General features: G+C 35.9%; 1 protein-coding gene across 1 annotated transcript in view; it reads left to right on the top strand.

Annotated features, from left to right (window-relative positions):
* UBR3 (ubiquitin protein ligase E3 component n-recognin 3) overlaps positions 1–15,597 on the top strand; it is a 105,471-nt gene that overhangs the window by 85,078 nt on the left and 4,796 nt on the right. The window contains 7 exon segments of the mRNA XM_050711635.1: positions 2,289–2,389; positions 8,966–9,090; positions 12,252–12,359; positions 12,876–12,986; positions 13,765–13,810; positions 13,813–13,940; positions 15,072–15,281. Coding sequence (XP_050567592.1) covers positions 2,289–2,389; positions 8,966–9,090; positions 12,252–12,359; positions 12,876–12,986; positions 13,765–13,810; positions 13,813–13,940; positions 15,072–15,281 — 829 coding nt within the window.

Here is a 15,597-nt window from a genome sequence, read left to right as displayed (position 1 = left end):
GTATTTCTCACCATGCAAATACTAAAAAGAATATAAATTTGTCCTCATCGATTAAGCCTTTGTTTAGTTGTATCCTTATCCATGTATCTCAGGTTTTCTGTTTCTGACAGTCCTAAGAGGCCTGAAGTTCAAAGCTTCCACTTGGTAAAGTTAGAAATTCAATAAACAGTTGGAGTTAGCATCAAACAAAAATTTTAAGTTTATGTGGCTGAGAAAAGAGGGGAAGGAGGAGGATGTAAGTAGGCAAAGATGCTGCTTGTTTCGAAGTAGAACAGAGTTTTCTGTTCTATGTATCCATTCCCAAAGAAGTGACTCCCATATAACTTCTATCAGGGAAGAGGATGCTGAATATAGAGGCAGGGTTGTTATGCTCTCAGCTGTTAGGCAACTTTGACATTGGCACAGAAAGAGTTGCAGCCCAATTAACTTGGACTGGAGGAGAGGTCAGTTCCTCAGAGAAAACCAAGCAATGCATTTTTATTTTGGTATGTTTGTATTTCATTGTGCCGTTCAGTTCCCCACCTCTTCTCTTTTTCTTTATGGTTACAGATGACAACTACAATACAATTGATTCACTTTATGTTACTTCGGTCCCATATGAAATTTAACTTGCTTCCATTTTATTTGCTGCTTCTGTGGCAGAATTTTTTTGTAAAGTCACATTTATCAAGCTTTCCCATATGCATTGGGGATTATAACAGGATGGATAATTTCCATACTCCAAACAGGTTTTACAAATTCAGTTTCAGTGTCATAATGAAAAAGTTGCTTAGGATTTTAGCATATGACAGAGCAGTTTTTAAGTGCTTAATAAGCTGCACTGCTTTAAGTATACTGAAGCAGCTTATCTAAAACCTTGACATTTAATGTGGCTTTACTTCTCCAATTTGTATGAAATGAATAAATTTGACAAATTATTCAGTTGTTCCTGCATGTGAAAATGAGTTCACTTATTTTTAATGTTGCTAGTCAGTCACAGTATTCTGTATATAGAAGAATCTTTCCTAATTTTGCCAGAGTTGCTATTTGACCTAATTGTTACATGACAGTTAAATAATATTGATATTGATATGCTTGTAGGTAAATGTGACCAGGATTTAATATCTACATTTTTGTCTTAACCTTATTCAAAGTTATTTTTTCACAATAATTCATATATAAATTAAAAATCAAAGTTTAGAGGTAATATAAGAGATTGCCCATGGTTACATAATGATGGTTAGTTTAAAAATCAATGCTATAAATCATAAAATAAAACTAGGTATAGTTAATAGCAAAATTAGAGAAACTTGGTGAGATTAGCAACTTCAATACCTGTATTACTTTGAAAAAAAAAAAAAAAACACAACATTTTTATCTTCAAACATCTCCTCAGTTATTCCATTGGCATTTAACAGCCAGCTAACTAGCACCAGGCTATTTGGCACCAAAACTATTTGGCAATGTGAGTAAGAATCCAAACAGCACTTTCTTCTGTGAGTGTTGCAGAGAGGAAAGGTGCTAATGGAGGATGTATATTGCATTTTTGACTTGGCTGTTGAACCTTTTGAGATGTGTCCTGCAACATTGTTACATCAACTAGAAAGACACTACCTCCTATCTACAAACATACTCTGCTTTTATGACTGTGGCTATAAGGTGATTTTATGGCATCAAATGAATCTGAATAGTTTGAAAGTTTGCAGCATCTCTTTATGTGCATATTTGCTGTCCTTCTAACTCTGTGGAGTTCTTAATGAAGTGTGTATAATTGGATAATCCCACCTGTGATAGCTGCTTGAATGTTCATTTCCTTACATGAAGAAAAGCAATACCTTTTCTAAGGTCTCACTGTTTTCCAACAGGAACAGTCCCCATAACATTAATGCAGATTGAGGATTAGTTGTTGTTACAACATTTGTGAAATGCCATAGTTTGAAAAAAAAAAAAATTAAAAAATTACTGTGTTACTATGCATTATATTTTGTTAGTTTAGGACTAAAGCTTTTAAAGTGAAATACTAGACATCGATTGAGTCCGTATATAGAAATAACTAGTTCAAGCAGTTTTTGACAGTTTTGGAATACTTTAACAAGAATTAGGTACCCAAATGGTAACTTAGTTATGAGTTATTACAATCCATTAGTAACATTAAATGGTTTTAAGATAAAGATCAATTAGTGATTTGACAGGTGTTTAGCTTCTATAAGCTCGATAATAAATGTAATGCTATTTAACATTTAATGTGTAATAAAACATGAAGAATGATATTGTAATATTAAGTAATCTTCTTTGGGTTTTCTTTCCAGGTTGATAAGCGAAGAGCTGCCAGAAGTTCCTGTACTTTACAGAGATGTCTCATCCCTTTTGCTCATCCAGATTTTAACCATGCCTCAACCATTGCACAAAGGTATGTTACAAACGTGTATATTTAAATGATTATTTATATGAGGGTGCATTCATGATGATTTCCAGGATGATAAATCATAGCTTGTCTACTGTGTAGTCTAAAATAATGTTTCTGCCTTATCTACAGAAGGTGACATTGAACAGAAATTTTTGTTGTTGTTCAACAGGCTTATCTGTGTTCCCTGTCTTCTCACCTTATCAGTCAGCTTATTCAGTAAAGATACAAGAACTGAGCAAAAACTATTTAAGTTGTTTTGCTGAAGAAGTGTCCTTTGTTTGACCTTCATCACTTTTCCTAAAGGGGTGTCTCAATACTTGGAGTTGAACTGATTGCCTAAGGGTGAAAGCTTGTAGTTTAGTTTGACTTTCAGAGTTTAAATTGTAGCAGTTGTGTATAATAGGTGGTCATATATGAAGATGATAATTGCTGTAATGCAGCAACTACAATAGAGACGGCATATAGAAAAATTTGGAATAAATATTAATTTGAGAACCATATTTTTCATAGCTAAACCCAAAACTTTTAAAACGTAAATTTATTTTTCTGTAACAAAGGAGTAACTGAAACTAGTAGTGCAGCTTACTAGTTTTAAGTATGGTCCAGAAGATGGTAGTTCAGCCCCTCTGAGCTCTGGTTTGATTATTTATAGCTTTACCTTTATTTTAAAAAGAGAACAAACAAGCATCTTAGTACTTCACTGACAATGAACATCTGCCTGGGGGTCTGTTTCACAATTTTGATACCCAATAGGTTTTGCTAATTTCTGAGTAGGTAAATATGGGGACTGTTCTGTTCTTGATGTATATGCCTAATTTACTAAGTTTAACAAAAAATTTGCTTCCACTGAAGAGGTGTTCAGTCCTTACTATTGAATGTTCAAATTCAGCTCAAGCAACTGTGTGCGCGTCTGTTGACATTGTGGGTTTTTTTTTGATTCAGTGTACATATTTATGGATTAAATATGTCCCATCAGTTATTAGAATATGAAAATACTAGGAGAAGTTAAAAAATAAATTAAAAAAAAAAGGAATAGGAAGCATACTGTCAAAAACATACTTTTCTTTAACCAGAATTTTAAAATAAATTAACTTGCATTCAAAAGAATAAGAGCAGTAAATTAAAGCATGATGAGACTAACTTCTTCTGAAAAATAAGGAAGGTAGAGGTGAAGTCCAAGTACAAATAAGTCTTTTGGTAGTTTATATTCAAGCATTGAAGAATAACATTTATGAAAGTATATCTTTATCATAGGAAAGACAGCATTCAGTTAATAATAGTAAGGCATCCTGTGGAGAACTCCGTAAAATACCACACATCAGTAGCACGTTTTGATTGTGCTCTTAGCTTTAGTATGAGTTGCTTTTGAAAGGAATGAGGCAAGTGGCAGGAAGAAGATGAATGTAACCACTCCAAATCTACAAAGCATTAAATTGGAAATAAATAGCCATTTATCTTTCTAATTTTTGTTTAATCAAAACAGTAATGCAGAAGGAAGAGAAAGTATTTCATAATGCTCTGTCCTGAGGTGTAGAATGCAGTTCAGAAAAACAGGTAATAACATATTTGTTCAGAACTTTTGTAATGGGTGTGTAGGTCACAGAGTTGAATGCCAATATCATTAATCCTTGGTAGAGAGCTGATGCATGAAAAGGTAAAATGTCTTGTGCAGGGTCGCGTGGCAGGTCAGTGACAAGGTGAAAAAAGCCGTATGTTTGACCCTGCTGCTTCCTGAATGTTCTTTGCTGTTTTGGAGTGATTGCAGGGCGCGGGAGCTGTGGACTTGACTGACACCAGTGTTCAGACAGGGTTGATGCTTGTGTGCCCTGACAGATGATTTCCAGTAACAATAGACTTAAATACATTGCAGAAGACATTGCAGAAGAGATGGTGCTGCAGTATGGTGCAGAACCTCCCAGTAATGGTGATTCTGTAGGGTTTAGAATCAATGAAAGATTTCCTTCCTCTTTTAGCGTCGACGTGATTTTCTAATGGTACTGGTTTTGTAGTATCGTTTATTAGGTTTGTTGCTGTGTTCAGAGAAACAATATTTGCATCCTTACAGGAAACTAAAACTAAAGTATTAAATCATCTTTCTATTCATACTCAAAATCCTTTTTGTTTATACTGTGTTTTTAAAACAGAGAAATAAACAAACTAGTGTTCTGTAAGGAAGGACCCAAACTTCATCTTTTGCCCTTTAGATACAGCATGGGGAATTGTGTTAACTACCCTGTTAACTTGTGAATGGGTGTTGGTATCTTTTTCAATCTGACATCGATTAAAGCAATAAAAATGCCATTACTGTTCAGCCTTTTCATTCAGAGAAGAAAATTGTTCTTAATTCATCACAAAGAAAGAACACTACAAACTAAATCTTTTTTTTACAGGAGAAACTTTGGAGGTCAGAGCATTTACGAGCACTTAGCAGATTTTTTAAAGAACAGAATGGAGAAGATAGTGTACCTCCTGCGTAGAGTAATCAGCAAAATAACCACTGTTAAAAAAACAATTTGTGTTTTTTTAGAAATTTGTACAAGACTAAATAATAATCCACATAGGCGTTTCTGGTTCAATTCTGTGGCAGTTGTAATGCATGAGATGGGCAGTTCACGGTGTTGTGAATTAGGACTCATCAACAGTGAATGATAGAAAATTAAGATTTTGTTTGTAAGATCTCTAGCTCCTTTCTTACAGAAGTAGGAAATGATATTCTGTATGAAGAAAGCTAATACAGAAACGGAGACAGTGGCTTGGAGGTTTAAAAAAAACTTAAATATGTCCTTATAAACTGAAATCTAATCTGCAACACAATTTCTATATGTTGAACAAGTCACTTAATTCAAAATGGACGTTCTTCATAGTCACCATTAATGGTACCTGACTTGGGACCCCTGTGGGCAGATTAGCGCTCATAGGTTCATGCGGCTTCAATTTCTGCTTTGCTTTGAAAGTGGAGAAATACCAGTGTTGCAAAGTATTTTTAAAAACTGGGTCTGGGTGAGCATGGGGCAAGTAGGTCCACAGAATCAGTGGTCATCTGGCCATCAGTGGCCTGGCACTGTGCTTGGTGCCATGTGTGAGGAGCATCACGCAGCAGCATGGGTGCTTGCTGGAGCCCTGTTATGCAGCCTGGTGGTGCCCTAGTGTATGCTGCAGTGCTGCTAAGAGATCCGTGATTTGGGAGTGATAGACTCAAAGGCTGTTCTGAGAGTTTAGCCCAACTAATATATTCTGTAGAAAAGATTTTCTTCCTTGGCATGTAATACCTAAGTTCAGTCCCCTTTTCTTTTTTCTTCTCGACTCTGATAAGGCCTGGATGCCAAAGAGTCTGATCTGGATGCTCTGACACACATTTTTCTAGGAAGCTTCAATGTCATGCAACGGAAATAGAGCAAGCAGCACTGGGGCGAACACTAACACTTTTCTTTAATGATTGGGTAAGGATCTTGACTAAATATAAAATGAATGTAATCAACTTGAATAGTATCCAATTTCAATGTGGAAGCTGAAATATTTATCTGTATACTGGGACTTTCACTATACCTTTCGTGAATTATCTGAAGTTCAGTGCTGTCTCCCTTTGTTCTGAAGTTATTTTTTCAAATAACTGTTCAAGTTTCAGATGAAGAAGAATATTTTCAAAGGCTATAAATATAAAGATGCCCTTTTGAGTTCACTAAAAAAGGTCCTTCATTTTGTATTTGATTTGCTTTGTGGATTCTTTCTGCAGTCATTGCCTGACAGCACGCACCATCTCATTTGCTATCACAGTTAAATGAAAGATGCATATTGTTAGTAATAAATGCATTCATCTGCACACTTCTTGCACTAAAGCTAATGCTAGGCTTCTAGAAGGGTTTCTTGTATAAGCTTTATATTTAAAGGGGAGTTGTTTAATGCACATAATGGGATGGAGTGCTGTGAAGTAATTTGGGTCCAAAAAGTTTTGCTTAAAGTTTAAAAAATAGAAACATAAAAGCAGTTATTGATATTGTATACAAATAAATACAAAAATTATGCACTAAGTTGTCTTGATTATCGTGACCTAGCCCCAGTAATACAATTTTTAGTCTGTCAGAATAATATCACATTAGTCTTTGTGTACAAACATGCAAGTCCTAACTGTATTCTAGTGCAGAATATTGTACAGTATATCAGTTGCAACAGAAAGGACCAAAAGCATCACAACATACAAATATACTAGCAATCCTTAGGGTAGTTAAAGGGAAAAGACTTGACAAAAGTGCACAGGCTCCACCAGGGGGCCATGGGAAAACACCGAGCAGCCCCAGCATGCTCCACAGAAAGGCAAGTAAAATAGCTCTTTGCAAAGAAAATAGCTCTTTGTGGTAGATGAGAACATAACGGCTCTAACATTATGGATACCTACAGATGTCAAATATCTTGCATTTTACAAATGAGAGAGATCACATAATAGTTAAATGACAATTGGTCCTACAACTTGTGGTATTAGTGCCCCTCCCGTGGGATGTTTTTGACTGTAGAATACTTGTTTTCAAAGCCTGGGCTCTCATTACACAGCATACTGCCTCTGAGCTGCTCCTCTGATATTTTCCTAAAAACGCAGGATTAAATTTGTTTGTACAGAAGTCAGGACCTCATAGGAGGAATAGCCCAGACCACTTTCCTGTATTAGATGTGAGAGTGTATTTTTTGTCCAATTCTGTATTCTCCAAAACCTAATTCATAATCACTTAATCATGAAAGTAAACACAAGAACATCAATTTATTTTTAAATCTATAGTATACAAAAACGTAAAATCTCTAAAGAATTTAATAATTAGGTATAAAGTGGGGATAGGGATGAGGAGGAATCCTATTTAACAGAAATCAGATTTTTTAAAAAGTGAAATACTTGTAGTGTGCTAAGAAACCCCGTGTGAGCACTGTATAGTGACCTCAGCAGAACAGATCTAGTGGATGAAATGGATTGTGGCAGATGAGTAAATGTTGACCAGTGGTCTAGTTTTGCTGCTTTAGGTGTAAAAATAAATACATCATTTATGTAGGATTTCTACATAAGAAGGATTTCTAAGAACATAGAGGTCTCAGCAGAGAAAAAATGTATGGCCTAAAGAGCTATTCGGATCTGGTGGATTCTCCTTCTGGGGTAATGGGGAGACGAAAACCAATTATAATACTACTTACTGTAGAATAGGTTTGGTGAAATATAGCAGTGTTCAGTGTCATGTTTAACGTAAGCTCTGTAGAAAGACAATACAAAAAAGTAATTTTTATTACATAGTTACAAATGCTCTTTTAGGTGCTTAAATTGTGCTTATTGTATATACTCAGTGACATTAAAAAGTATTCACATCTGCATTAATTTGTAAGCATTTGTTAAATAAACAATTGTTAGTTCAGACTTCATTATATATTCAGACTTTGTATTCATTTTAGAACTCAGTAGTGTGTTTTGATGTTAGATATAAGAACAGAGAAACAAGGCAATTCATCTCCCTTACCGCCTTTTCATTTTCATGTACGAAGCTTGTTTAAATCCTTTAGGGAGAAAAATGAGTTTAACCCAATTTTTGTGAGGTGTTTCTGTAAATAAAATTTTGCTTAACTTCAAAGCCTGAGTAGACTTAAAAACCCTCATTTTTGTATACATTGTTTTAGATAATATATTACTGTTATGCTTAAGGAATGGTGTAAGTAATGATGGAAACATCTTTGATCTGCCTAGATTTTTAAGAAATCAGATTATTTGAGATGGGAAGTACAGCCTGGAGTAAAAGGAGAGAAATGGATGGTTACCGTATCTTGATTTCAGAGAATGATCACATTTACCTTTTTTCCTGTCCCAATTTTAGGAAGTCCTATATTGACTAAGCTAGCTTCCCAGAAAAGATTCAAAGCCTTTCTCCTGCAGCCTGTATGTAGGAGATAAGCCCTTGAAATACTATGAAAAAGTGTTATCAAAGACTTCTTAAAAGAAAGCAAGTTCTAAAATGACAGTCTATCTTTTTTCCTAGTTATGTATTCACATGAACTTTGGTAAATAGGTACTCATTAAAGAGTGATTTGCAGCAAGTCTTATATGCCTGGATCCATACTGGGAAATGAAGAGAGAGAAAATGGAGTATGCTAAATGTCCTTCTTGCATTTCTTTGGTAACTTAACTCTTCCAGTATTTGCATGAATGTAAGATGGTTTAATCGTTACCAACAGGTACAGGAAGATGCTTGTTTACATTTACAGGACCCAATTAGTTGCAGCTATTGGTAATCAGTAGCTTACCATGATGCAACATTTGGACAAAACAGAATTCTGTAATATCACCAAGTCCCTAGGAGGGATTACTGCTGATCAGGATTAAGATGAACATATGGAGCAGTGGAAAATGACTTGTTCTTTACTTGTTCAGTTCACTAAGGCTGCCAAGTCATTTTTGAAAGCCAGCAAATATACTTATCTTGGTTTGTGTGCTTTTATGCTTTTCATGTTGTTTTTGCTTTTCATTTGAGAAGCATCACTTCTTTAGCTAAAGACTGTAATAAATGTATTTGCTAAAAATAGAAATGTTTAAAAATTACTTCCTTTGTTTTACAGAACACTTCACCTGCATTATAAAGGTGCTTTTCACTTTATTGTATACTCAAGCCTTGGCAGCACTTTCTGTTAAATGTAGTGCTGAAGATAGAATGGCATGGAAAGAGTCAGGAGCTCTCAAAAAGGTTGGTTACGTTATTAAAACATTTATGAACTTTTGCTTATGTATTTCTGGTAGAAGTGTAACAGTTGTCTCTACTTATATCTAATCTGCATATAATAATTTGCTTCTCCTTCACAGAAATCCAGTATTTTGTTTCTGCATGTGCTATTTTTGCAGGCTTTGCAGGTTTTAGGAAAAGCTTCTAGTTCCAGAACTAAATTTGAGATATGAGAATATAACTATTTAGTATCACTCTCGAGTTCGTTACAATGGTGTGCAGTAAAGGTAGTATTCTTTCCAGTGAAATTGAAGCCTTACTAGGCTTCAATGTATTGATTTAAGGCATTCCTTTACAGAACAGGTAGGCAAGTAAGCTTGCTGCTAGAAAAATACTTTTTCCTGTTTATTCATGCTATTCATGGCTAGCCGTGCACATTTTTCTGAATTTGCAGTCTAGAGTGCTCTTATGAGGAAGAGGCAGAGAGGAATTTAGGAAATTTCTAAACCAGACAGGTAAATATTTCCATATCATGTCCTTGCCTTTTGATAGCATTTGCAAGTATAGTGAAGTTGAGCTGATTGAATGCCCGTTGCTACCAAAAGATATGGTTCCCTTAGCCATCCTACACATCCCACGCTTCTTCATGCACTGGCGCTGTCGTTTACTTCAGTTAATTTTCTGCTCCATGGATTGATTGCCCAGAAGGTGAGAAGAGTGCCAGTGCTGACCAAGAGAAAGGATGGAAGCGTTGGGGCCAGGAGAGGATATGGGAGCAGGAATATCCCTTTATACAACAGTTGGGTCTTAGATTATGTTGGCTGTGTAACAGAAGACACACTGAGAAACACGACCTGCTTTTCACATTTAAGTCCTATTTGGTGTTCTGGTCTGTCACTACCCCCAAGGTACTAAGTACAAATTATCTGCTGACCAAACTGCTGCTGTGCAGAACTTTTTTCCAGACTTGCATTAAGCATTTGAGATCACAAATGCAATACTGGATTTTGTTAGCTCTCCCTTCACCCCCTTCTTTCAGTACCTTGTCACATTAGAATTTCAAGAACACCTGCTTGAAAACATTGCTAATGTTGCTGGTGAGATTTTATTGCTGGGTCTTCTGGGCTGGGGGGGAGGTTGCATTTTTCTTTTTTACTTCAGTGACTCCCAAATGATAGATTCTGCAGTCTTAAATTCTTGGTAGAAGGCATAAGAATATATTAAAGTGTTACCAGTTTATATTCTTTCGTAGTCCATGGACTGCCTTTTTGTTAGTAGCAGAAGTTGGGATTTATCTGAACATGCACTTAAAATGCTTAATTTGCTGTCTACAGTGAGAGATTTTATTGTGTGAAAGTAGACTTAGGGCATGTGGTAGGTAGGCTTGCTACGTATTAGTACTAAGTTGCTTCCTTATAGAAGCATAAAAGCATTTGCAGAACACAAAGGGTATGTGCTTTAGGCTTACGAATAATGATAATGTCTCAGATAATGGATTTTTGAAGTAGCTATTTCTTTTGATATTAAAGACAGCATTTTAGTAGAATTTTCACTAGCATACTTGTCTTTGGATATTAAGGCTGAGTGGAAAATGGTAGTCTTTTAAACAGTATGTTACGGTTAATGGATGCTGTTATCTAGTGTAGTTCAACTAACCCAAACTTTATCAGTTTGAGAATTTTGACTCTTCTCCTGTGAGAAGCCCATTGGAAGCTGACAGTTTCCCAAGTGGGAGAGCAAAGAGGAGGTAAATAAGGACAGTGTTCTGTGCCACATAAGCACTGTACTGAGAGCATCTCTCTCTCCCTTGGAAACATCCTCTTCCTTCCTCTTGTCTGTCTTGTGTAGATCATCTGTGTACAGAGGTCCAAGTTCTGATAGCAGCTTGGCTGTATGTGCTTAGGTTGATCTCTACATTATTCTCAACCCTTCAGGGACTCCTACTCTTTTTTTTTGGTTTCCATCTCAAGTGTCTTGCAGCTTTGCAGAAGTCCCACATAGAGCTTGTTCTTCCTCAGATGTATTTCCAGTTTCTTTCCCTCCTCCTCATCCAGCATAATGCTGCCTGGACCCCGTGTGTTCAAGAGAATTTTGTGCACTGAGGGCTGGTCAGTGGTAATCACACAGATCCCATTTCTTCTCTCCCAGGAGTTCTGCAGCCCCTCTCTTCTTTCAGCCTCCACTTTCTTGCTAGTGCCTAGAAGCAGATATGAGCTTAGCCTTCGTCCTCAGGTGAACTCTTTTGCTTTGCTTGTGACAAGGGAAGTCAGTTTTAGTTTAGAAATCCAACTTCTTTCTTCAAAGTTTCTTGAGGACCTAATGGTTTTAAATGTATGGTTCAGGCTGTCTTTTTTTTTTTTACATGCTGACAATACTGACATTTTGATCCTAGGATGACTACACAGATCATGCCTTACTTAACTTTTTTATTTTGTGGATAATGCCAAGTGAACCTTTGTTTGGTGTTCTAGACATCAAACTTGAGCTGAAGTCTTGCCTCTGTCGTACTGCCAAGTGATCAAGCAACCAACACGGCTCAAAATACATATCCAATCGTGTTTTCCCTGGAAATAATCTTTTATGACTTAGCAGTATTCCCATAGTTATTTTTCTTATTTCTGTTTCTGATGGCTTTCTGTAATTGTTGGCTTTGAATGATGTTGCACAAAGTTAAGTGGCTAGTCTTTCCACTAAATAATTTTTCCCATCTCTAGTAGATACAGTTCATTCCAAACCCAGCGCTCCATTTTCTCATAGACTCGTTTCAATTTACAGTAGATGGCAAGCGTTCTGTAACTCACTCTGGTTGGTGCATTTTAGAAAATAATATTTTTTTCTTAAAATTAATTTTATTTAAATTCTGTTAAAACACAATGTGTCCATAAAGCAATTTTTCCTAACCTTAAACATTTTTTATACTCACACCCAAAAATGGGAAACACACAGGAAAGTGTTTTCATATAATTCAGTTAAGGACATAAGTACTTTAAGTAGCAATTCACATTTCGCTGTATGAGTTAAATGTGTTCCCCTTCTGTAGAATTAGATTTTCAATTTTTTTAAACATGCATCTTTAAGTCAAAATTCATGTGTTGATTAAAAGGAAACGTACTTCATCGCTGTTACTTCTGCAGAAAATTTTCTCCTTTTTGTGACTTGTGTATTTTTTTCCTCCTTATTTTCAGAATACATCCGGTGGAGAAAAATCTTGGGAAGTATTGCTGGGTCATGTGGTTAGTGAGCTGTCTAAGGGGAAGATATTCGAAGAAGGAGAGACTGAAGAATTAACAGTGGTATTGGCAAACCTCTTGGAAATGTATACAGTGTATCCCCCTTTCCATCTCTCATTTAATTCTTTCAGCCTAGTTGTTATAATGAATTTTCTCTGATCTTGCTAAAGATTGCAGTACAACTCTTATTTTCTGGATCAAAGCACATCCCCTTGGGACAGTTTGCCTGTGCAAATCTTTCTTTTAGTAATACCATATAGGGACAATGCTGAGAAAGTTATCGACAAATATTTCTTATAATTGTGTTTTCTAATCATGTGTACAAAAGGCCTTTCAGAAACTTTGAAAACTGAATATTTAAGTAGAAAAAATATGGGAGGGTGGGGAGAATTGAGGTGGGGGTGTGGAAAAACAAAATTATTTCAGATTATTAGTGAAATGCCAGCCTTTGGAACTTATGTTTGTTTAATGCACTCTGTTTAAGGTGTCCTTAAATAACATTTGGTTAATACTGGAGTTTCTTTCATAGGAGACAGCTTATCCGGGGCAGAATATAGTAATTGCTTTCTTCCCCTCTAGGTAAATCCTGATTCTGTAGAGTGCTATCTGCAACAGTTCTGCCTACCTTTCCTCAGGATCACCAGCCTTCTTCAACACCATCTTTTTGGAGGGGATTTACCTAGCTGCCAGGTACAGACTGGAAGGTGCACACTCACATTTAAAAGCTAGAAATTTTGAAAACAAACAAACAAAACCTTCAAAGGGTTTTTTTTTTTTCCCATGGTATATATTTTCTCTCCTGTTTGTTTTTTTTAAATCATATTTTCTAGCATTCCTCTGCAGCACTGCAGCATTGTTTCTCTTATAAATCTTTTTTTGTCAATTTCCCTGAAAAACAATGTGTATTAAAAAAAAAAACATCAAATACATATTTATTTTATTAGGTCATACTTACCTGTCTATAAAATACCAACATAGTTTTAAAGCTTGTGCTGCATTTGCAGAGATTACATAATTTCCACACAGACTGGACTTCAGTCCTGAGTTTGCTTAATGTCTGTTAATATTTGGGACTTTATTCTTAGAGACTTCTTATCAGCATACAATTATGTTTAAGCTCCATACATTTTAAGCTGATTCAAATAGAGTTTGCTGCAGATCAACTTCCCTGCTTCCTTGCATCACAATTCTCATACCTGAAACTGATAGGAGCCATTTTGGGTTTTATTGTGTGATGGTTGTTTGTTTTTATTTTCTGACCAGTTTTATTTTGAGAACCCAATCTGAGGTAATTTGAAGACATAGATTCTTTTCTGTGTGTGTGAAGATGTTCTAGCACAATGATGCTAATATCTTTACAGTTGTTATTGGAATAGACATGTTTTTATGTGAACTATATATAGTTTAATAAACTATAGAAATTCAAAGCATAGGTATTAATTTAAAACTTCTGGTTTTGTATCAAAAGGAAGATGAAGAATTCACAGTTCTTGCAAGCTGCCTAGGTCTGTTACCATCTTTCAGTCATCTGATCAATTCACCAGTGCCTCTTGTCTCAATTGGCCAGTGCCAGCATTTGACATGATATCACAGTGGTGCTCAGAATTGGCTTCATTTGCAGACAGACATCCAGACCAAGTAAAGGTATGTAGCAAAATTACTTTCAAAACGGTGCTAATGTAGGAGCAGTTTTTGCTTGTTTCACTGTGTACGTCCTCTCCTTTTGGATAAGGATCTCAGAACCTGGCTTGTAAATGAGAGAGGAATTGTAATCAGAAATGTTAGTGGATATGGACATAAAAAGAAGATGCATGTCAACACTTTAAGTCCACCTCTCCTAAGTTAATGGTGTTAAAGAGCTGGCCAGACGCTTTCCTGGCTCTGCAAAGTGTGTCTGTCTCTTAATGTTTTGCAGGCATAAATTATGGTGTTGCAAATGAAAATTTAAATACTAAGATGCACCTTAAAATACAGTTGCTGCCAATTGATAGGCATTTGAGAGAGATTGCAGTGAAACTGATGTTCTTTTCATGATTGAAAAGGGACAGGTGCTATTCTTGTGAAGAAAGATCCCATCTGACCCTTATGCCCATCAATTATAAAGCCAGTAAGATAAAGTAGGTTGAAGCAAAACACAGAAGTGTCTTTAAAAATAGATAAATAAATTGGACAGCATTTTCAAGAGCAGAAGAGAACAGTTAGGCCTGAAACCAGTATTTACATAGTGCCTGGTTTTCCAAAAATTTTCAAGTGCTTATCAGTTCTTAATGACCTCAAAATGCACAGCAGTTTTGAAAATCAGGCAGATGTCTTCAAATAACAGTTACATAGCCTAACTTCCTTCTGTTCTGTTTTGGAGAGTTTGTCTAAATTTTATTTAAGAGACAGCTTTCATAATCATTGCCAGGGTTTGGCAGTGGTGTGTTGGAAGTTTCTGAGATAAATTTTTGATGCAGATAGTGAGCAGCAGTCTTCCCCATAGGCCAATCTTAATCCTCTTTGCTTTAGTTATGAAGGTTTTTTTTCACTTAAAGTGTCATGTTTAGAAAACATCCTTGGGAAAAGGTTAGCTCTCCTTTTTTAACTGTTAGAAAAGTGACCACAAGGAGGGTGTTCACCAAAGTTAGGCAACTGTTGCAAGACACTTCTGAATTCGTCAAATAGAGAAGAATTGAGAGATTTTTAAGTGGCATGCTTCCTTTCTTTGGTATTCTTTTCTTAGTTCTGAATAAATTAATGTGTAGAACTCATAGATTGTTCTTATCTTCCTTCTAGGCTTTGCTTATCCAGGAGCCTAAGTGGGACTTGCCACGCCTCCTTCAGTTGCCTGAGAATTATAATACCATTTTTCAGTATTATCACAGAAAGACTTGTACTGTTTGTACCAAGGTTCCTAAAGATCCTGCTGTTTGTCTAGTTTGTGGTACTTTTGTATGCTTGAAAGGACTGTGCTGCAAACAACAGAGTTACTGTGAATGTGTACTGGTAAGAGAAAAGAATTTCAGTTCTGTAATAGATTCTTACACTGATAGATGATTTTTAACTCCATCACTTAGTCTGGATGTTTTTCGTATAAAAACGTGTTTGTATAATGTTTATTGCTTGTTTCTGATAGATGGACCTAGACTGGATTCTGAAGAGCAACTTTATTAACCTTTTTAAGCCCCTGGCCCTATTCGCCTCTTTGAAAAACACTTAGAAAGCCACTGTGGGCTATGTTGACACATGGTTTTCATGCACAACCTATTGGAATTTGTCTGCATCCAGAATGCTTATATATCATTTTAGTTTTCCTCTGTTT

This window comes from Cygnus atratus, chromosome 6 (genome assembly GCF_013377495.2).
Source record: "Cygnus atratus isolate AKBS03 ecotype Queensland, Australia chromosome 6, CAtr_DNAZoo_HiC_assembly, whole genome shotgun sequence".
Taxonomy (NCBI): domain Eukaryota; kingdom Metazoa; phylum Chordata; class Aves; order Anseriformes; family Anatidae; genus Cygnus; species Cygnus atratus.
This window is presented reverse-complemented; position numbering and strand designations above follow the sequence as displayed.